At 39.8% G+C, this 22,686-nt stretch overlaps 2 protein-coding genes across 2 annotated transcripts; one reads left to right on the top strand and one right to left on the bottom strand.

The window, feature by feature from the left end:
* Positions 1–3,464: 3,464 nt before the first annotated feature.
* On the top strand, positions 3,465–11,913 carry AK3 (adenylate kinase 3). The gene is made up of 4 exons (XM_009999460.1): positions 3,465–3,582; positions 7,631–7,803; positions 10,096–10,214; positions 11,568–11,913. Exons 1-4 carry the CDS (start codon positions 3,522–3,524, stop codon positions 11,689–11,691), a joined length of 477 nt encoding a protein of 158 aa, XP_009997762.1. The 5' UTR covers positions 3,465–3,521; the 3' UTR covers positions 11,692–11,913.
* A 2,343-nt stretch (positions 11,914–14,256) lies between these two features.
* On the bottom strand, positions 14,257–21,331 carry CDC37L1 (cell division cycle 37-like 1). Its single transcript, XM_009999462.1, has 8 exons — positions 21,305–21,331; positions 20,822–21,103; positions 18,828–18,918; positions 16,603–16,718; positions 16,196–16,318; positions 16,100–16,106; positions 15,182–15,333; positions 14,257–14,358 (listed from the first exon to the last, which is right to left on the bottom strand). The coding sequence occupies exons 1-8, from the start codon at positions 21,329–21,331 to the stop codon at positions 14,257–14,259; spliced, it is 900 nt and encodes a 299-aa protein (XP_009997764.1).
* Positions 21,332–22,686: the final 1,355 nt, after the last annotated feature.

The raw sequence follows: 22,686 nt of genomic DNA on the forward strand, positions 1-22,686 counted from the left end.
TAGAAACTTTGAATGTAAGTACAACCTAGTGAGAAGGGAAGGCATTCTGGAAGATTAAGGAAATGTGTTATTTACTAAATACTGTAGATTTTGTGCTCTTTGAATATGTCTTAGAAGCAAGGTCAAAAAGCACCAGAATCAAGCTGAAAAGTGTGTGAAATTGCAAGTGGAAATAGTCCATTGCTTGATTGGAGCAGGGATCCACAAAGTAGTAGAAGTAAAGGTGGTATAGCAAAGTGTTACAGATGGGTTGGAGAGGTGAAAGAAATATAGAATCATTTAGGTTGGAAAAGACCTTTAAGACCATCAAGTCCAACCATTAGCCCTACGCTACCAAGTCCAGAGCTAAGCCATATTCCCAAGTGCCACATCTGGATGACTTCTAAACACATGCAGGGATGGTGACTCAACCACCTCCCTGGGCAGCATGTTCCAATGTCTGACAACCCTTTCAGTGAAAAAGTTCTTCCTAATGTCTAGTCTTAACCTCCCCTGGTGCAGCTGGAGGCCATTTCCTCTTGTTCCATTGCCAGTTACTTCTGAGAAGAGACCAGCACCTACCTCTTCACTACCTCCTTTCAGGTAGTTGCAGAGGGTGATGAGGTCTCCCCTCAGCCTCCTTTGCTACAGACTAAACAGCCCCAGTTTCCTCAGCACCTCCTCCTAAGACTTGTTCTCAAGACCCTTCACCAGCTTTGTTGCCTGTCTTCGGACACACTTGAGCGCAAAGCTGTGATAAAAGAATGTGAAGAAACACCAAGATGTGAAATGGAAGCATAGTGTTCAAACCCTGGATGTGAGGCAAGAAGCCAGTGGAGGCTGGAAGAGATTATGAAGTTTGTTCTAAATTAGCTAGTGTAGAAATGACAGAAATCTGCTACAGAGTTTTTCATTCACAAATTAACCCAAATGAAGGTCTGTTAATTTTTAGTGAAAGTGGTTGCAGAAGTGGTCTCCAAGGGACTGAGATAAATACTGAGGTAGCATGAGTAAGTAGTACGCTGAAGGAGGGAGAGGATATGAAAGGCAACTCGGGGAGCTTTGATAAGTTTTGTTCAGGTAAAGAGCTGATGAGTTTTGATTATAATAGAGCAGATCTGCAATTTCTACTTCTCTGGGAACTGTCAGGCTGGGTTGAGCAGTTAAGATACTTGGAAATTTAAATCTAGTTAACAGTAGTTATACTGTGTCATTTTGAGTATTTGCTGTCTTGTGAAAATTGACTTTGTCTCCTGAAAAGTCCTTTTAAACACGTGAACGTCCATAGCAATTTGCAGCTATTGCTGTCTTCTCTGGCTTTGGAGAGTTGACAGTCTGAGACTACCTCAAGTGCTAAGCAGACTGTTGTCTGAATGTGGATAGAGCTTGTCTGCTGCGATGCAGTTAGGACATGTTGATCTTTTGGGAAACACTGAAACCTGAATACCTGTTATTGCTTAGATGGGAAAGAAACCTGTGTTGCCTCTAATTCTGAAGATTGCCATACTGTGATTTCAGACCCAAGCTGAAAAAAATAAGAACAAAATAAACCAAAAAAACCCTCATGAAATTGCACCCCCAGCAACAGGAAAAACGTGTGTGGGGGGGAGGGAGGAGCTGTGTTATATTGTGCAAACCTTTCGTCCTAATGTAACTGTCTGGGTACAGTTGTGCCTCTTTTTCTCTTCTGTAGTAACGACTTCCTAGATGACCTTTTGTTTGTAGAGGGAGGCAGCATGTTTATGGCTCTGTTGGTCTAATAATAGAACTTACAGGTTGCTGTACTCTAAACCTCTCTGGGCCCAAAAGCTCATCTATCTCCCCAAAGTTTGTTGGTACCATTCTCTTACCAACCTTGCCTTGCCCATATTCTCAAATCATTGTGGCTAGAGCAACATGGCAGTGTGAATCAGTAACAGGTCCAAGCATCAAGTGCACGTTGAACTATCTAGATGTAATTTATTCCTCCTCCCAGCTTGCTTTTGCAGAGTACATAGTTTAAAGTGCACTGGAGTAATAGAAGAGGTGTGACTTGCTGACCTTAAAGGAGGGAGGTAAGGAGAAGAGTAAACACTTTGTACCCAAACTGACTGTCAACTTCTTTGCAGTGTGTGTTGTGCTAGAGGGCTCAAGCACTGGACTCTGACTCTTTTCCACAGTGTAATGATTATTAGAAGTCTGACCAGGGTGCATTGTGCCTGTTTCTAAGTGGTCCTCAAACTTTTCAAAGCCTGACTAAAGATGTGAACACTCAACAAGGACAAATTGTCCTTTATTACTCTTTTTTTTTTTCAGCACCGTAACTACTGTTTGCATTACATGAGGGCACCTATTGGTTTTCAGTTTCCTTAACTGAGTAAGGGCCTTTGTACTATCACAGAGTCACAAATGGTTTAGGTTGGAAGGAGCCTTCAAGATCATCTAGTTCCAACCCCTCTGCATGAACAGGGACACCTCCCACTATCACATGTTCCAAAACTGAATCAAGTGATGGGACTGGCATTCTTTGTTGCTTTCTGCTGAAAGTGGTTTTATCTTGATTCTGTGTGTCAGTCCATCCAATATTCTCTTCTGTTAAGCTTACTGTAACTAGATCTGAATTACCTGCAAGTACAGACTTCTGCAGACCCAACTGAAATCAATCTAGCTGCTGTTCTGGGTGACTTACATAGTTGGGTAATTATTTTATGAACTAAGGCAATAGAGATTTTGTGCCTAGGACACAATCCTGGCAAATTAATTTCTTCCCGGCTAGGCCCATGAGTTGCTACTGCACGTCATGTAGGAGCATAGGTGGGACATCCAGACCTGTGATGTGTGGATGGCATTTTAGCGAGGCAGTGGGCCAAATTACTGGGATTAAAGGTTAGTCAGTTCCATGGGAAAAATAATACTGTCTGCATGCTCCTATAAATAGTTTACAACATCTATAAACATCCTCTTGTAACTCTAGTAATCATAAAAATATGTATCTGGCAAGTGTGTGCCACTGCATAATCCTCTCCTAAATTCAAAAGGCATTTCTCTTCATAGTGAAGTCCTAACTAACCACTAAACTTAGAAAATCACTTCCTTGACAGGCAGTCTTGAGGGCTGACATTGTAATGAACTTGTATCCTATACATTTCTTATTTTGAAGACTCTTTTACCTAATAGCCTCTCTTGATTTTAGTTTTTGGAGCCTAATATTTTGGACCCATATCAGTAAAATTATTCAGAGAGTGTGGGGATACAGGTGTGCTGAATGCCCTGCTGCCATACCTGGAACTACAGACCAATCAAATTAATCAGATACACATTTGCATTATCAAATCCTAACAGATCATCTCTTTCTGAATTTCAGCAAGTGTACTGTAAGTCTTGTTTATAACTTCACTGTTCTACACCACCCTGTTAGAAACAATTTTATTTGCAGGCTTGCAGTCTTTTTTTTTCACTTGCTGGAGGTCAGAGATAGTGTCATGTGACTTCTACTTTTCACAGAAGTTGGAATCCTTGCCAAGTCCTACATTGATCAAGGGCGGCTTATTCCAGATGACGTCATGACACAACTGATGCTGCATGAGCTAAAAGGTCTAGATCGGTACAACTGGCTGTTGGATGGTAAGTTAGTGTGTTGGATATCACTGTACACGGAGAAAAAAAATCTGCACGGAGACTCTTTGAGTGCTTTGGTCACTTGAGTGTAGCTGTACTCTAGTAGACATCCTCAAGCCATAGTAACTGGTCATTATTTGTTGCCAGCTTGTGAAACCTTCAGCAGATAGTCTGCCTTAGGTTTTTTTGGCTGTAAAATGCTTTGATTGCATCCTGCCTTCAGAGCATTACAGGGATGTTTAGTTAATGTTGAGAAGGGTAGTTCAACACTCCAGTAAAATTTCAGAACTGGCAATTCTGGTAATTCTTGTGATATATTTCCCCTTTAAAATACACTTTTCATGTTAAAGTCCTTCAGGAATGAAACACTTTTGAATAATGGAGCCAAGGAATTATTTAAACAGAAGAGAGGTATGTGATACAGAAACAAGGTATGGAAACAGGACTGCAGCAGTGCAATGGATAGTAAAATCATTAATCGAAGCACTGGTTAAGTGCTCTAAAAGGTCTTGCATTTGCTTTTTGGTTCTGTTCTGTAGGGTGAATTGTTCTGTCATTCTGCAGCGTAAGGTCATTGCTTCAGTGTTCACAGTAGAGGTAAAATGCATTTGCCACTGTCTTCATGGAATAAATGATTCGTTACATGTTCTGGCTCTCCCTCTGTTCTCAACGCTTAGAAGCACCACCATGAGCTAATGTAAACGTGAGAGAAATAGGATGAGAGCAGCTAATGACTGATGCAAACCAGATGCATCAAACTTAATGCATAAATGAGAGTGTGGTCTGAGTTAATCAACTCTTGGCCCATGGGGCTACGGTTGAATGCATGGCACAAAGATAGCGTTTAGGCTAGATGCGTGTGTTTTTGGATTCTTGTCACTGCCTGTCTCAGTAGATAAAAGTAAAAAGTTGTTGCTGTGGCTTTTTTTTTTAGAGGGACTGAAAAATCCACAGTGTTCTCTGTCCCTTAGTGCTTTATTTTAATTGCTTCTAGTACAGCAGTCTCTTCCAGTGGTTTTAGCCACAGTTACGTTCCTCCTTAGTGAAGAAAAAGGCTGAATTCCCACAGTGAACAGCACAATAAAACATTATCATTAAAGGAAAGAGCTGCAGATGTTTTTTTTTCTTTAGTTCCAGGTCCTGTATACACACAGTTTGAGCCTTGTGGATCTGGACATTTAGCAGTATAGCTGGGCACGCTGGCAACTCTTAGCAGGAGGATGGTGTGGTGACTGTAAGAGAATGAACAAACATCTGCTGCATCTTAATCTGTTGCCTCTTCTAAACTTTGGGAGCAGAAATGTCTGCATAAGCATTTGTAATGAGACTCAGTGAATTAACTAAGGATAGCTCTGGCATAATTGGCTCTGTAAGAATAATACTGTTCTGCTGAAACATGCTAACCAGAGAGTGTTTAGTTTGACAACTTGTGGGAAACTGTTCTTCTTGGTAGCCTCTGTGACAGCATTGGCTCATGACACAACTGCAACTCGGAACAAACAGCTGAGGTCACTTAGGTCAAACTGAATAGTTTCTGAGCCGTTTGTATACTCACTTAGCCAAATACCCGTGTCCACTGCCTTAGGTAGGTTGGTGGCTTCTGGAGTTACAACAGATGTAGTTGTCTGAGTGTGTGTAGATATGATCTGCCTAAATGTATATGCTGTATTATTCGCACACTTTCCTGTGTGTTGCAGAATTCTTCATAATTCATCACAACTTGGAGGTTATTTCTCTGTATTGATAAAACATGGCATGCAGCCAACACTGGTTCAGTTTCAATGACATACTTTTGTAAAGGCACTTTAATTTGTTGAGGAATTTCTCATTACCAAGTCCCAAAGCAAATCTGTTTTCCAGCTGCACAGTTAAGATGTGTGGTGGCTGACTAGTTTGTCAATAGTTAAGACAGAAAAGCGGTGCTGGAGTCCTGGCTGCTTCCATGAGATAATGTGTACATGAGAGAAATAGGATGAGGACTGTGATGCAAACCAGGTGCATCAGATTTAATGCACTAACAAGAGCTTGGTCTGAGTTATTCAATTGCTTCCTTTTGTGTTGTGCAAGACAAGACACAGTAACCTTAAGACCATATATTTTTGTTTGTTTGTTTGTTTTTCTGTTGTAAGGCTAGTTCTTGGCTGGTTCTTTACTCAGGCAATGGACTCATCAACCAATGTTATGCAAAGAATTTCTTAAATTTGTACCCAACAGTACTTGCCTTTATGGAGAAGTTTACTTGTACGGTATGATGAAAATTACAAGCTACTGAAGAACATGAGTCTGTGCAAGAGGTCTGTAGGTAGAGGTATTCCAGTAAATCCTGTGGTGCAATAGCATGTTATGCGGTAGCTTTGACTGCTAAAGTTCCTGTGGTATTTTTTCATTTTAAATTCTTTGTGGAGAACTTGGTTTTCTTGTTCTGTTTTTCTCACCCTCTTCTTCAGTTCCACTAGATTCCTCAGTGTTGAGGTTTGAGGCTAACCTGACACAAAGAATCAGCCATGTGGCCGGTCACGCAACTCTGTCCCACTCCCTCCTGCACCTCCAGCCCCGGCATGGGGAGAACAAGGGCCAACTAAAAGCTCATGGGTCAAGACAAAGGACAAGGAGGATTCTTCACTGTTACAGTCATGGGAAAAACAGACTCAACTTGGGGGAAAATAATAATTTAATTTCACACACCAGGACACAGAAAACACACAGAGCAGGGCTTGCATATGTTACCCCACCCTTCCCTTCTTCCTGGGCCCAAATCAACTTTGTTCCCGGTTTCTCTCCCTCCTTCCCCCCAGCGGCCCAGGGGGACAGGGGATGGGGTTTAGAGTCAGTTCACAGGCTGGTGGTTCTGCTGCTCCTTCCTCCTCAGGAAGAAGGATTCCTCACAGTCCTTCCCTGCTTCCCCACAGGGTCCCTCCCATGGGAGAGAGTCGTCCAGGAACCTCTCCTTCATGAGTCCTTCCCACGAGGTCCGGAGCTGCTCCAGCCTGGGCTTCCCACAGAGTCAGGGGCTGCTTCGAGAACAGTCATGTCCCCTGGCGCACGGTCCTCCATGGCTGCAGATCCAAGCCCATGGGCTGCTGGGTCACATCTGCTCCTCCTGGCACCTTCAGGGAATGTTCCACCATGCTCCTCCATGAGTGCAGCAGGGCTGGCATGCCATCTTGCCATGGGCTGCAGGGAAACTTCTGGTTGTGCACCTTCTTCCCCTTATTCCTCAACACCTCAGGATATTCATCCCGGCACTACTTTTCTCCTCTCCAGCACAGCTCTTCTTCTCTCCTCCTTGCTGGTCACACCCACTGTCTCTATTGGCTCCCTGGCTGCCTCAGCGGAGGAAGCTTTCTGTGGCTTCTGTTGGAGTCACCCTGGGGCCCTTCCCCCACTACCAAAAAGCCCACCAAACCAGCACACTCTGGTAGTAACATGTGCCTTTTGAGCCATGCTGCTGAAGCCATGGAGTTCATGGGGCCTTTTAAATGAAGAGACAGGTTCCTGTGCAGCCTGAGCATTCTCTCAGTCATCATCCCCAAGGGCAGTTTGATACACTAGACTTTCCAGAACTTTCTAAATCTACTTTTATGTAAAATTAATCCTGGCCTGCCTCTGTTACATCTATTGGTTTTACTGCAATGGAATTAAATAGGATTGTAATGGTCACCTCTTTAAGCCAGGCTTAAACACAACCGTGGAAGTAAGAGTTGTCACACGTTTCTAGGTTGTTACAGATGTCTGAGTGAACTGCCTGTAGTTTTTATTGTTCTGAATGTATATATACTGGTTTTATTCAATATACTGGTGTGTAGTACATATGAGTATGGGGTTTTGTTCTGTTTATTGGTACATTTCTGGGAAGATGATTAGCTGAAATGAGTAAACAGAAGCTGGGAAGCATTTAAGTTAAAGCACCATGACACATTGGAAAACACTTGGAAAATCTGGTATCTCTTCAACTTTTACAGTATGATGTTTTTTTCCCAACAATTATTTTCTCTAATGACTAAATCCAGGCAATTAATTCTTGCCTTTGGATTTTTATGTTTCCTTTAAAAAGGTTTCCCCAGAACAGTTGCTCAGGCAGAAGCCCTGGATAAACAATGCCAAATAGACACTGTCATTGACCTAGATGTACCATTTGAGACCATAAAATGTCGGCTAACAGCACGTTGGATCCACCCTGCTAGTGGCAGAGTCTACAACCTTGAATTCAGTCCTCCCAAAGTGCAGGTAAGCAATACATGTTAAGAGTTGCATTTAGTAACTGCAGTAAAATGTTTTTGTGCATGTTATAAAACACAGTAGCTCAGAAGAAAAAGGCTCATTTAATCTCTTAAGAGCATGCAACCTTTCTGCTAACAGCCTGCCTCTCAAAATATTGTTAGTGCCCTGGTAGAAACTCAAGCTGATGGGCAATGTGTTTGTCCCATAGAGAATGAAACACCTTGGTGTTTTGTAAGCTCTTGTTAAACCTGTCTTGCACACTGGCATAGGAGTTGGGCATGTTCCTAGCTTGTTATGTAAGCTTGCAGCCTGTAAGTCCAAAGTTTAGTTTCCTTTTTCTTCCTTCAGAAGACTTTCTTTATATTTAGGAAGCACACAGAATCATAGAATCATAGAATGCTTTGGGTTGGATGGGACCTTAAAAGATCATTAAGGAACCCCGATGGGCAGAGACAATGAACAATCAGTCAGAATAATCCACATAATGCTTTCCCTGTGTTTACATTTAACTAAGATGGGTATTTTCAAGGGAACAGTTATCATATTGCAAAATTAGATGTTGACACTTTCCAGTCAGGGAAGCTTCTCAACAGATGAAAGAGGTTATGGCTTGAGACATCCTGTAAGAATAGTAAACTTCAAGATTAACGATTATTCATTGTTACTTCAATATTTTTTAGGAACTCAGATAAACTTCAATGCAACTCAGTTTAAGCTGTATTTCATCCTTAACTCTAAATAACTTACATTTTTTTGGCCTCACATTTCACCTTGAATCTGTATTAAGTTACATCAGAAGCATAGCAAGCCTTGTAGTTTGTTGATTTCAGTGTTGCAGGAAAAAAGGCCAGCTGAAATAGGAGGTAAGCACTGGAAGTGGGCAGCTGGAAACACTGCATTTTATTTTTTAAAACATCGTGTTTTAAGTAATGGTTATTTTTTATTGCAGACGAGCATAGGCAAGCTGCAATAGAGAATTACCAGACCTACCAAAGAGTGGGCTTCAGCTGCAGTAGCTTTGCTGTTAGGAATGCTTGACTCAACCTTCCACTAATTAGCAGGCGTATCACAACATAGTCAAGTAGACTGTAATATTTACATGTAACAATGGAATGGAGCTGAACAGCTGAAATACAGTTGTCTCAGTTATCTGATAGACCTGAAAAATGCTTACTTACTCAAGAGAACCAAAATATTATGGCTTTAGAGTTAATGGAAGGCTGAAGGCTCAATATTTTTTAGGTACAGTGAAGGCACTAGTATGACTGCCTGCACAGGTGCTAGAAATGAAGCATGTTTTAAATTATTGCATTATGTAAAAAAGGTAAGTTTGACCATAAAAATCCATCTCTAGTATGATACAAATGTTCTGGAACAGATTTCCTTCACACCTTCATGAACAGAGAAGCTTTAATGAACATTGGTGGCTACTGATTTTCTGAAATTGACTGCCAGCATGCAAGGAAGAAAGTAAAATATTTTTGTGGTCTAACTGGCTTTGGACTTGTAAGATCACTCATGTTGCCCCTCCAAACATCAGATTAAACTTGTCTTTAGGGAAAAATGAAAATTCTTGAGGATTAAATTAATACATACAAAGAAGCAGACAGTTCTGTGTATTTTGTCCTTAGATGCACCTAAGGAGCCAACTTCTATGACACTAGCTAGTCCTTCACAAAATATGGCAGTGGTCAGTAATTTCTTCAACCATTGCTGGTTTCAAGCTCCATAATCACTTAAAGCACTCCAGTAAACTGGAGGCAAAATAGGCAGTAAAGTAGGAGCTGTCATGATTCACACATTAGCTTCCTACCTCTGTTTACTGTGTCTTAGAAAAACTTCAGTTGGCTTTTATGCCATTATTTTTTTTTTTTTAATACAGCTGTTGCTACATGGTAACTTTTCCATTTTGTAACTTAAAATGAAAGGGCTCCTTTCCGCATTGTCAAACACAGGCTCCTGTTACACAGGAACATATTGCCAACAATATTGTTTTCCCTCATATATGAAGGTTTTGTCTACCTATGTCCCATATTCAACAAACTTTTCAGAGGACATAATTGGTCAAGTTACTATAACCTGATGTTCATTGCCAATACTGAGAAAATATTTCAAACTGATGGACTGTTCTACTGAAAAGTCAGCATCTTACATTCCAGATAAGGTTTAAGCAGCAGCCTTTCTTTTTTTAAGGAGAAATCTACACTTTGACTAACTGGAAACTGATCATAATATAAACAGACACAAAATCTACTTAAACAGAAATATACACCGGTGTTTACTTTTGATCATGATTAGGGGATTGATGATATCACTGGAGAGCCACTTGTTCAGCGTGATGATGATAAGCCAGAGACTGTTACCAAGCGGCTGCAGGCTTATGATGCACAAACAAAACCTGTCCTGGCATATTATCGGTAAGTAGTAAAATCTAGTCTTTCACATTTCTAAAAGCTTCATCTGCTTTAGTATAGAGAGGAACAGATCTCTTCAGTTACAGAGATACAGCAACAGGGGACATGGTATGAATAGCAGTGTATTATTCAACTCGGTAAGAAATCAACCCAGTAATACAAGTTTTCTGCTGTTGCATGAAACTTCTTCAGGAGCTTGCTTAATGAAGGAGCCTTCACTTAAGCCACATTTAGGTTTACAAAAAGCATTATGTATTATTCTATACATTACAGTACTGTTCTGAGCAATATAGCTCTGGTTAACAGGGTAAGAAGAGACATTTCCTCTTTTGGGAAGATGTAACAGCTTTTTCTCTTCTGGATGTATAAATTGAAGCCCTCCTAACAAGGACTAGGGCTCAAGAAGTGATACACAAATTGAAAAACTGTTAATGAGGATTTAAAAGTGGCTGTTCTTAGAACAGGAGTGTGACAGGCACAGCTGGTAAGATTCTTGGGGAATAGTGAGCTATTTGAGAATACTCTGCACATTTGCACTGTGGAATGATAACAGATTGTGTTCTTGCAAGAACCAAAATTATACACAAAGTTTATCTTAAGGTAAAGCTGCAAATACCACAGTGTTAATATATAGATAATGGTAGGTCACCATGTAGAGCTTTGTAGTCTTATCTTGCCTAGACAGAGAAATCGGGACTCTCTTTGACAACATCCTGAAGTGGCAGTCCTTCCTCTATCTCTGTATCTACCATCCTTCAATATGCTCTACCAACACTGATGAACACGACACTAGAATTTCATCTTTGGGGTGGTTAAGTTTTTAAGGGTTTTTTTCTGGATTGACGGTGACTGTCCTGACTTTGATAGCTTTCTGAAGTGAAAATGCCTCAAAACACCACAGTGAGACATAGGCCTAAACTATTATTATTACAAATAATAACTTTCCAGATAAAACTAGCTACCAGAACCAGTTCAGAATAACTTGATTGTGCTGGGTTCACTTTTTTTTTTTTTATGTTCCTTCTTTGATCCTTGAGGTGCAACTTCACCTGCGTTAGTCACGTGTTTGGATGATTGCTGTATAGTATGCCTTACACAACTGCTTTGCTTCTTCGTATTTTTACCCTTCATAGTTTGTATTAAATATTCTGGGGACAGCAATGTGGCCAGTAGCTCACTGTTAAAGAGGCATAGAGTAATGCATGCCCAGCCTGCATTCCTAATGTTATGGCTGTTCTTGGTGTTAAGTAACATCTATTAGCATGCTCCTGCCCAGGCAATCTTCAAGTGAGGTGGAGATCCTGGATCAAGTTAACACTTTGCTTTCTGTAATGCTTTCTTCTTTTTCTGCCTTAGGGAAAAAGGGTTACTGAAATCCTTCTCTGGAACAGAAACCAACAAAATCTGGCCACATATCTATGCTTTCCTCCAAACCAAGTTGCCAGATGTGAGCCAGAAAGATGCTGCCACTCCTAGGTGAAAAGTCTTAACTTCTGCTCATCTGTCATAGCTCTTCATTGATTACATGACATTCAGCAATCAAGGATTTCTCTGAGTAGTCCATCAGACTGATCAAGAATTAAAGTCTAATGTTGTCCTTAACTTATATTATGATAAAATTTGTCTTCTGTTGGTCTCACTTTAATGCTGTAATTTTTTTATATTAAATATACCTAATTTTAAAAATATAGTAAGACTTTAATAAAACAGCTACTCTTGCGTCTCTTGTTAAAAAATATTTAGGCTTGCAAATACTGACTGGTGAAGGAAACACATTTCAGAATACAGCTTAGCTACAAAGTACATTGATTGATTCACTCACTGAGGAATTCTAGTGTGAAGTAATGACAAGGACATGAAAACACATTTCTTTGAACGTGTGATTAGTTGAGGCCAGCCAGAAGCTGTAGGAAACCATGACCACCATTGTGCAAAAAGCCATTTCGAATACATACAGGTTGATCTCATGGAAGACAGTCACTTTCTTTCAGCTTCGCTTGCACAGATGCAAGTGGATTTTGTCTGGCTTAAATTACTTTTACACCTGATTGGATGATCTGTTTTATTACTACGTTTATATTTCTACCCTCACAGCAGCTATCTCACAGGCATGAGAAATAGGTTCAATGATGTATAACACATTTGGTAAAGCCTCTTTGTTCTGCTGTATATGACTTTATTAGTAAGAAGACAGCAAATACTGAACAGATTAGGTGTAATCTGATAAATCTGTAGCTAGATTGTCTTGATTAGTCAACGTGTCTTCTCTACTACCTTTGAAAAAACAACTGATCATTGATGCCAGTGCCAGGATTACCAGTGGTCAATTAATTCACTTTGTCATCATCTTTAGGAAGTTTTATTGTAGAATTTAGACTGATTTTCATGAGTTCATACTATTAATTTATATCTTGACCAGCTCTTGTATTTATTTATTGACTAGATAAGTGGAGTTAAGAACCTTCACAGGCCACACTTGTAACAGTCCAGGTAATGCAGACATTCCACATTTTCAGTGAATTCTCCTAGCCCTTTTATGCTGATCAGATTGACAGTTTTAGGAATAGTTAGCAAAGAAACAAGTCTGCCTGGGCAATGTCTGAAGTAGCTGTGTCCTTCTAATGCATGTCCCAATCTCTTTTTGCAATTACTGTACCTTGGACTACATTTGCATATAGAGTTGTAGCATTATCAATATTGAAACACAGTTGAGTCTAAAAAATATGGTCACTGTAGAATTCGTAAAGCTTTTCCATTACTATAAATTCATAATATGGGAAGCAGCTACAAATGCAAGCAGCTTTCCTTACATTTTAAAGAAAGCTTGCCTAAATTCATCAGACTATTGAAATCTTGCTACCTTTCAGGCCTTACATACAATCAGAACAATACAATGAAGGATGAAGAGTGTACAACTTGTATCTGATTATTTGAGATGTTACTTGAAGATGTCTGGAGTCTGGAGTCTTCCAACTGCAGTTTGCATGTTTATACACAGAAGTGCTGTAATAGTGGCAAGTTAAAAAAGCACAGTAGCATTCTGGATTGCAAAGGTTCTGTGGAAGGCTTTGTGTAGAAATAGTATCTGGACTTCCAGTTTCTCAAACAGGAGCCTTTCCGCATCAATTGTTTGAATTGGCAGTGTCATAAACCTGCTTTAGTTCAGTACTGTATGAAATACCTTTCAAACTCCACATGGCACCTCACTCTTTGGGAACTGCAACAAAGCTTTTTGTTTAAACCAAAGTCTTAGCCTAATCCTTGTAACCTCAAGTTCCCTCCAGCCTCTATATAAAATACTTCTCCCCAAAATGAGACTTGGTTCAAAAAAATATAAAGTTAGCCTTTTGAACAAGAGTCACATCCTCAGAAATGATAGAACCCAGCACTCATGTACACAACCATTGCTTAGATTTTAGGACAAAACCAAATTATGTTTAATGAAAGCACAATGTAACATTAAAATCCCCTTAGTAGAGGTAGAAAGCCAGTGTTTTAATCTACTCCGTTCAGATCTGAAATACTGATACCAGATATTGTTTTATTGCTATTAGTGAAAACCAAATTTGAGAGCTTATATGTCGGCAAGGTAGCATGAATACAGTTGTGATCTCCAATATTTATAGAGAAAAACATGTCCACATCTGTAGTAAGACAATAGCAGATTCTACTGAGAATCTACCACGTATTGTAAACATTGCATTTGTGCAGATATTTTTTTTTCATACCTTATAATTTCTAAAGTCATGAAAGGCAAAAGTTAGTAGCTGAAAACACATCCAGTTCACATTCGGCAATATGAGAATCCTGCTCTTCAAGGACAACCAAAAAACTAGCAGCACATTTTCAAACAATATTACAGGTTTTTCTGAATTACCCACCCTTCAAAATCCCTTTCCCCAAAAACCAAACAACAACAAAAATCTGACACCAAAAATAAAGTGCAGTACCCAGAAAAATAAGTGTCAAGAAAATAGCCACGTTTGTTTCTTTGAACAAAAAAGAAGAAAAAAACCCAAGTACTTGGCTTCAGTCTTAGAGAGTACTATACTGTGTCCATCATTTTGGATTCTTCTTCATCTCTTTGTGTCACAGAGTTTAAACTGCAGACATCTGTGTTTATAGAACCTTGTAGATCACTTGTATTCTGCAACAGATGAAAAATTCACAGCTTAATACTCCGTAAGTTTATATATGGAAGGGAGAGGAGAGAGACAAACAGTTTTTAGCTGAAGTTGGACTCTGTGTTGTCCCTCTTAATAGAAGACATATTTGCAACATTAAGAAATAAGCTCTGAAAAATTAATCAACCAGTATTATCTCATTGTGTCAATAATTCTTTCGATTTGCTGGCATAGGTTGTATTTGGTCTCAGTATTTCTACCACTTGACTGCCCATTTACTCCAACATTCAGCTGTTGAATCATATTTGAAAGGTAATTAAATTCTTTCAAAAAAGTAGCTTCAGTTGTGACTCCTTTCCTAATACCTATTTTCTTTACAATCTTTTAAGTTGCTTCTTCATTCCAGAAACCGGTACTGTAACCGAAGACCTAAATATCCTCAGCTTTCTTTTATTGCAGCTGAAGACTTTGCTTAGGCATGACTTCCCTGAGTGATCCTATAAATAGGATTAGACATTTTACACTGAAAGCTTGTTTTACTGCTTGTGGTAAAGACTGTGAATACAATTCTAGCATCTGATCAGGTTTATGATGCAGTGCTTATTTTAAGCATGATAATGTAAGGCTGAACTAATATATGCTTTTGACTCTACACTGATGCTTTCTGAGTTCAGCAAGTACAAAGAAAGCAGACATACACCTTGTATACTGAAACTGCATGTTATATCCTGAGCACTAGCAGTTCTGAGAATAATCTTCTTTATATTTCACAAAGGTAGAGCTTCTCAAAGCACAGTAAGGCAATCCTACTTTAGTGAAGTCAATTTCTAGAAATAAACAACCTACCTGTGAAAAAGAAGCCAGCTCTCCTACAAGACCGGGATTGACACTGAGATCATGTAGTAACATAGTCTGAAAGCCATGTGATTGTGACCAGATTCTCACTCTTGTTTTGAATGCCTCAAGTTCATTTTTAAAAGCCTCAAAATAACCCTCCCCTGTCTGCAAAGAGAAAATGAAATATTTGCACTTCAGTCAGATCTGAGTTGAAAGCATACATTGTGCTGAAAAAAAACATGAAGTAATGCATGTTATGCCCTTCGGGGAATAACAGCTGTGAACACCTTAAGAATTATGTTAGTCAATTAAAAATGAAATTTCAAGTAGATTTATTTTTAAGACAATCTGTAGTATCTATACATAGAAGCAAAGCAAATCTAATTTTAGCCATTCCTTTATTCTAACTCAGAAGCCAGTACCCTTAGAATAACAGGTGCTTGTTGTACCTCTCTGGTCCAAAGTAAAGCGCAAGTTGACTCGTACACCAACTGAACTCCTTCAAGAAAAACTGAAATCCATCAGTCCTGACTAACTGAATACAGCCTACAGCAAACCAGTTTCAATCTTCCTGCATTTTCCCTGCATAGCTCTAGATTGCTCTGCTTCAGTATTGAGAAGAGGTCACTAATTTGGGCCCCACTGAGAACTGCAGATGAAATAGTAAGTTGTGGCAATACATTGGTAAACTGCGAAAACACAAGTGTAATTAGCCAAAATCAGTCCTTAAACTGGTCTCTATTTGCTACTGTTACTTAGTTATTTCTTGTCTGTAAGACCCCTCTCAGCCCCCTGCTGTATGTTACTTTCCCTCTGGGATAAGAAAAATCCACTAAAGTTTCATTTTCAGAATTGGAATTACACCAAAATATTATGTCTAGACAAGAACTGGTAACTTTCCCATGAGCCTAAGTCAGTCTATAAAACATTCAGCCTCCTGTGCTCAGGAAGAAACCTTCTCTGAAACACTGGTCCCTTATACAGCATCAAGAGTTTCTCCCATCAATTCCCAAGCTGACTTACTTTGGCTTTTTGAAAAAAGAGACGGAAACAACCTCTTGGATCCACATTGCAGCTTTTGGCAATTTCTATAATAAACTGCATTACAACAGCTTGGTGTGCTACTTGCTCCATCAGAGCTCTTTTCTGAAAAATAAAGTTATGATTTAAAGATATTTCCTGTGATTATATTTCTACAATTCAGAATACTTTCCTTTTGTTCTAGTTCTTAAACAGATGAGAACTAATACTCACAGAAGCAAGGGGACCGATGATTACCTGTAACTAGACATGTACGTGACAATGCACTATAGACTTCTTTTCAGTAGAGAGGGTGGGAAGAACAGTTAAACAGCTGATCAAGTTGGTCAGCTTTTTTACAGTGTAAGTAGGAAACTGTATACTTTCAAACAATTTAAACATCTTCATACCTGTTCTGCTTCCAGATGAAAACACCACAACATAAGATATCTAGATGTTTCTTCACATACAAGATATGGGTGATCAGACAAAAATCTTTGACTATCATCCCATCTGCTCAACATACCTAGTAAGAGAAACATGGTTAAGATATTCTAAATGGATAAGCGATTTAATACAGCAAGGAAATTACTTGCATAGATATATATATATGCAGTATATATAACACCTTTGCAATTCACTAACCTCAGCATGACAGCATGCAGCTAAATTTGGCAGTTTTATTTATACATCTACCCGACAACAAATTACCAGAAGGTATAACCAGACTTGGAAAATACTAAAAATAGATTTTAACAGTCACAATATTCAGTAATTCAATGCATCTCTAACATAGTTGGCAAGTTATTTTTAATCAGTTTTCATACACACTAACAAAGTGTTGTAGGTATCTGTTGGTTACACCATCAAATAGTTTAAAAAGTTTATAGACAGATTTACATCCAGTGATTCTGACAAACACAAATCCTCTAAATATTTGCAAATAAGAATAAAAATTAAAATAAAAGAATGTGCCATCTGTCAAAAGTGAAAGTGCTTATAACACATTATTTGCTAGGTTTTTACAAAATTGGAATTTAATTACAGGAAAAGCTTGATCTGAAAATGCAAAGCCACATCCACTTAGGAAAGTTAACTGTAAGATTGATTTGTGATAGCACAAAGCTGCCTTCATGTAAAGAGCTGAGTTTAAAAATCAGAACTCAATACTTAATCCACTTGTTAAAATTTTTCTTCATGTATCACTGACAGTCAAGTCATCACTGCCAACAGGTACCAGATGTACAGTTTTACCTATCTATCAGTGTGTAATTATAATGGGGGCAAAAGATAATTCAGAAGTCATGACCTAAGCTAATCTTAATTCTAGTGAACAAATGCCTAAAGAGAAAGTGATGGCTGATATTTCTTTGGCTGTTCTCAAGACAAGTATCACGTGCAAGTTCTTTATTGCTTGGAAGCCAGCACAGTATCCAGGAACAGGACTCCTGCAATATGGCTAGCAAGGGCCACTCTGCCCCCTGGCAGCAGCTAGCCCAGAACAAGAGTCTTGAAATAGCATTAATGTACTGTCCCTTTTTACAATGGACCTACGTATTTTAAATTAAAGTAGCAAGAGGGATTTGAATTTCAGAGGTAAGAAAAAAACTGATCACCTTGTGTAATAAGATTGTTTGTGTAACAGCTTAATCTGAATTGAGAGAACTGAGTGATTTTGCCCAAGTCTTAGCTAGGAAGCCTGCAAGAGAGCCTCTTTTTCTCTGCTGAAGTGCACAGCAGGGGAGATGTCTTCTGATTCCACCATCACTACACAGAGCAGTTAGGCACAGGTTCTGTGAAACACCTCATCACTGCTGTTTGCATACTCTGACAGTGCTGTGTCCCACCTTGGTAAGGCTTGCCAAGGCAAAGAGGGCTATAAACCCTTTCTCTAAAACAGCTGAAGATCCTTAGAAGCCAAACAGCTTAGTAAAAACAAGTTTGTACAGAGAACTGAATTCTTCCAACTCAATCCTGTTCCTCACTGTTCTGAAATCCAAATATGGCTATACTGTATCATATTCTGAAACCAGCCAGTAACTAAAAATGGAAAGCATTTCAGAGAACCATCAAAATTTCAGATTACAAGATAGGCTTCGTGTTTAATTGGGCTCAACAATTATGACACAGCTAAAGTGACACCTAGCGGATAATTAAATAAAATTCTAAGAGACACACAATTCCACACACACTTAATGTCAGCAGGCATTTACAGACATTTCCTTTCAATCAGTCATTACCACTGTAGATTAATGGCTACCACAAAAACATCTGTTTAAAGGAGACAGCTATGGACAACCCCATGCAATTCTATACACACGACTAACATTTCCATGAATGTCCCTCCCTTTTCCCACTGAACTTGGCTAAAGGTTGCTAGGATGTTAGCATTTTCCAGGCTTAAGCTCATTTGAGTATTGAGTTTTGTTTCTTTTAAATTTCTTACTGGTCACAGAACTAACAAGCGTCTACACCTTATTTCACACTGAAATTATCATCTGTCCTAATAAAATAAAGCTGAACAGTCTGTTAGCCTGGTCTTCCATTTCTTAGCATTCATTCTGTACTACAGGAGCAAACTGACACAAATTATTTGTGAGTTTGAACTGCAAAATATTGAAAAAAGCACACTCACCAAAGTGTCTAATCTTTTGTTCGTGTTTTTGCGTAAGTGGTTCAGACACATCTTCATCTTCTCTTTCTTTTCTTTTTTGATTAATAAAACTCTGAGAAAGAAAAAAATATATATTATCACAGAAACTCCAGACATACCTACTGTGATTTTAACCTGGCAGGCCACTAAATACCATGCAGCTGCTTGCTCACTCTTCCACACCCCCAAAGAGTAGGGGAGACAGATTCGTGGGTTGAGATAAAAACAATTTAATAACTGAAATACAATTTAAAAAAAAAAAAAAAAAGAAAGAACATACAAACGAGTGATGCACAGTGCAACTGCTCACCACCTGCTGACCAATGCCCAGCCCATCCCTGGACAGTGATCCCCGAGGAGAGAAATCCCAGAAGAGAGAAAAAGCCGCCAGCCAATGCTCAGCTATATTCTGAGCACAATGCTGCATGATATGCAACAACGCATTGGGCAGTTTGGGCCTGTTCCTCTGGCTATGCCCCCTCCCAGCTTCCTACACACCTGCACACTAGCAAAGCCCTGGGCATCTGAGCAGCAACTAAAAACATCAGTGTATCATCCACACTCTTCTTGTACTGAATCCCATGCTAAATCCAAACCACAGCATTCTCCTAGCTATTACAAAGAAAATCAGCTTTGTCCCCAATGAAATCAGGACCTTTTTATGATACATAGGAATAATTATAATATTTAAAGGGCTATGTTCTAATTTTGAGTTACGTCATGTGCTTGGAAGGGTTTATTTTACAAAGTGCATTAGATAACAACAGAGTTTAGAAGTCTCATTGTAGTCTACTGACCCAAAGAGCTCTAAGAAACTTCTGTCCTCAGGTAGCAACTTACTGATCTGTCCACAATCAAGAATCAGGTACATGGCAGCCTGGATGCAGCTGGCTTAGTGAAATTAGGAGATGGGCTATTTGTTTAAATTATACTGTTATATCAAAGCTTAGATTCTACCATTAAAAAAAACAAAACACGTGTGTGCTAAATAATCTGTATTACAGTAGTCATTAGCAGTGGCAAACTAACAGTTTCATGTTTTAAGAATTTAGCACTGTAAAGAAACACACTCTTCATGTCAAAAAAATATTGTTCAGCACATTTGGTAACACTTGCACTACAAAGATTCATACAGTAGCTTGGGTTGGAAGGGAGGTCATGTCGTTGCACCACCCCACCTACCCTACTGTGTGTAGTGACATCTTACACTACATCAGGTTGCTGAAAGGCCCATCCGACCTCACCTTTATTGCTTCCAGGGATCAGGCATCCACAACTTCTCTGCGAAATCTGTTCCAGTGTTCCACCACTCCCATCTTAAAAAATTTCTCTCTTATATGCAATCTAAATACACCCTCTTTCAACTTTAAACAGTTGCTCCTTGGCCTGTTACTACAGGACATGATGAAACCCCTCCCCCACCCCACCCCCATCTTCCTCCTCTGGCCTCTTTAAATACTAAAACGCCATAAAGAGGTCTCCCCCAGCCTTCTCCTCTCCAGGCTGAACAACCCCAACCCTCTCAGCCTTTCCTCATAGGAGAGGTGCTCCAGCCCTCTGATCATTTTGTGGTCTTCCCCTGGACATATTCGAACAGGTCCATGTCTTTCCTGTGCTGAAGACTCCAGAACTGGACATAACACTCCAGGTGGGGTCTCAAGAAACCTGAGTAGAGAGGCAGAATCACCCCCCTCAACCACACTTCTTTTGATGCAGCCCAGGATACAACTGGCTTTCTGGGCTGCAAGTGCACACTGCCAGCTCTTATCTAACACCAAGATGACCCACACAAATTCTAATTCACACTCGTGGTAGAGAAATGCCATTCAGATTTTTAGCATAGGTGCAAAGTAAGGGAAAAAAAAAAAAAAAGACATTTAACAGACACTGTAGTTTTCTGCTGGACTGGACACAAAAGACATTCAATGAAAAATGAAGCTAACACTTTTTTTCATGCACAATGATATAGATCATACCTTATTAAATACCTCCTTACTAACAGGATCTGTGTTCCATAGATTGTGTCCTTCCTTCTGGTTTAGTGCTTCTTCTTTTTTTCTCCACTCTTCTTCTCTCCATCTTAATTCTGCAGCTTCAGTCTTTGCTTGAGCAGATTCCTGATCAAAAGATTCTGAATTATGCAGTGCTAAGCTACCAAGTTTTTGCTGGGCTTCTGCTAGGTTCCACGTGCATTCCACCGAGTGCTTCACAAATTCTCTTTCTTTTTGACAGGCTAATTCAATCCCTTGGCTGTACGTCTATAAGGAAAATGAGACATGCTATTTATGAAGGGAAAATAGACAGTTTACAGTTCATGTAAGAGCAGACAGGTCTAAATCTCAAAAATAATGCACCCGGAAGGCACCTTAGATAAGCAGGATTATATTGATGGGAGTGATGGACAGCCTTGTTCAGCTACATGTTTTCTACAAAGACATTTCTAATTGAAGCTGTCTTACCTTTGTTAAGTGCATTTGCAAAATCATGGATCACATCCTGCTACCAGTAAGTTTCCAGACCATACAAATACATTTGACACAGCTGAAACCCCTCTGGCTATGCTCAGATTGCAAGGCCAGTGCCAGCCAATTCCAAGAACACTCTGAATATGTACTTCTCCAAAGAAAGGGTTGGTTTTGTGGTGTCAGATCACAACAGTAAAGTATCTGCTGCTGCTTGCATTCCAATATGGATTAGTACCTATCAGATGGCCAACAACTTCCCCTGAACTGCCAGTGAAAGTGGAATTTAAGTTATGAAGTAGCTCAGCAAAAGAATATGCTCCTTTTGGTCAAATATACTGAGGATGTTACCACTCATAAGTGGGAGAGAAAAGTGACCTCTTAAACAATTCATATTACTTATATATACACCTAGTATGTTTATATTACTTCCAGGTGTGTGCTGGGAATTGACAGTAAACTAAGAAATTATCCTTTAAAGCATATGCCATGCCTCCTCACCAAGAGGGAAGAAAAAACATCCACAGCCATTTGCTTCTCAATTTCTGTGCCATTTCATGAAGCTTGTGCTGCTGATACCCTATGGCAGAGGGACACGAGGGACAACACAAGCTGTAAAAGACTATTTGAGGGAAACTTTAATGCAGGTGATGTCAGTTAATAATTGAAATAAGTAAAACGTAGAGGGAAAAATCACATAAAAGAGAACAAGAAGATACAGAGAATAAAACCAGAGCTCACATAACACTGGGACAGCAACAATTAGAAAAAAAACACATCCCAAGCAGTCAGCTGCCCGACCTTGAGACATAAGCCTGCAAAACAGATGGAAGGGATAGGAAGGAGCGCTCCCCACAACTCACCTAAGACGGGGCCTTGAGCACTGGGTAGAAAACACTAACTGGACTCCCCATATTAACACACTGTCAGCATATGAATGCCTTACAACACACTGAAGTACCCACCCACAGGCTAGAGGGGCCCCTAATAACAAACAGCCCCCTATTCTTTCAGTATGCACAGCGAAATTTTTAAGCACTGTCACTTCAAATGGAAGTGAAGAAGTAGTTAACCAGTCACGTTTGCTATAGAGCATTATTAGAGATAAAGCAACGTTACGTGTTTCTGCGTATAGAAGCAGCAACCTGTGTTTCAGGAATTGCTTGTGGAACGCCATCCCGCTCCCCTTTCCGCACCGAACGGGGTATGAGAGCAAACACCGGGACTCCGCGTGTGGATCAGCCCCCCGCGCTCCGGGGGCCGGGCCCCGCGCCCGGGCACGTCAGGGCTCTGCTGCCAGCTCCCTTTTCAGAGCCGCGGCGGTTTTATTCCTTTACAAGACAAAACTCCCGCTGCGGGGAGGACGCACACACAGCCCT

The sequence above is a fragment of the Chaetura pelagica genome, unplaced genomic scaffold (genome assembly GCF_000747805.2).
Source record: "Chaetura pelagica isolate M959 unplaced genomic scaffold, ChaPel_1.0 scaffold636, whole genome shotgun sequence".
In the NCBI taxonomy this organism is placed as follows: domain Eukaryota; kingdom Metazoa; phylum Chordata; class Aves; order Apodiformes; family Apodidae; genus Chaetura; species Chaetura pelagica.

Excerpts from the sequence above, each read along its gene's own strand:
- AK3 (XM_009999460.1), top strand. The coding sequence starts at position 3,522 with ATGACACAACTGATGCTGCATGAGCTAAAAGGTCTAGATCGGTACAAC. Across the intron at positions 3,583-7,630 it reads GTACAACTGGCTGTTGGATG|GTTTCCCCAGAACAGTTGCT; the intron begins GTAAGTTAGTGT and ends TCCTTTAAAAAG. Across the intron at positions 10,215-11,567 it reads CCTGTCCTGGCATATTATCG|GGAAAAAGGGTTACTGAAAT; the intron begins GTAAGTAGTAAA and ends TTTCTGCCTTAG.
- CDC37L1 (XM_009999462.1), bottom strand. The coding sequence starts at position 21,331 with ATGATTTTGCAAATGCACTTAACAAAG. Across the intron at positions 18,919-20,821 it reads GTAAGGAGGTATTTAATAAG|AGTTTTATTAATCAAAAAAG; the intron begins GTATGATCTATA and ends TTTCTTTCTCAG. Across the intron at positions 16,719-18,827 it reads ACAAAAGATTAGACACTTTG|GTATGTTGAGCAGATGGGAT; the intron begins GTGAGTGTGCTT and ends TTCTCTTACTAG.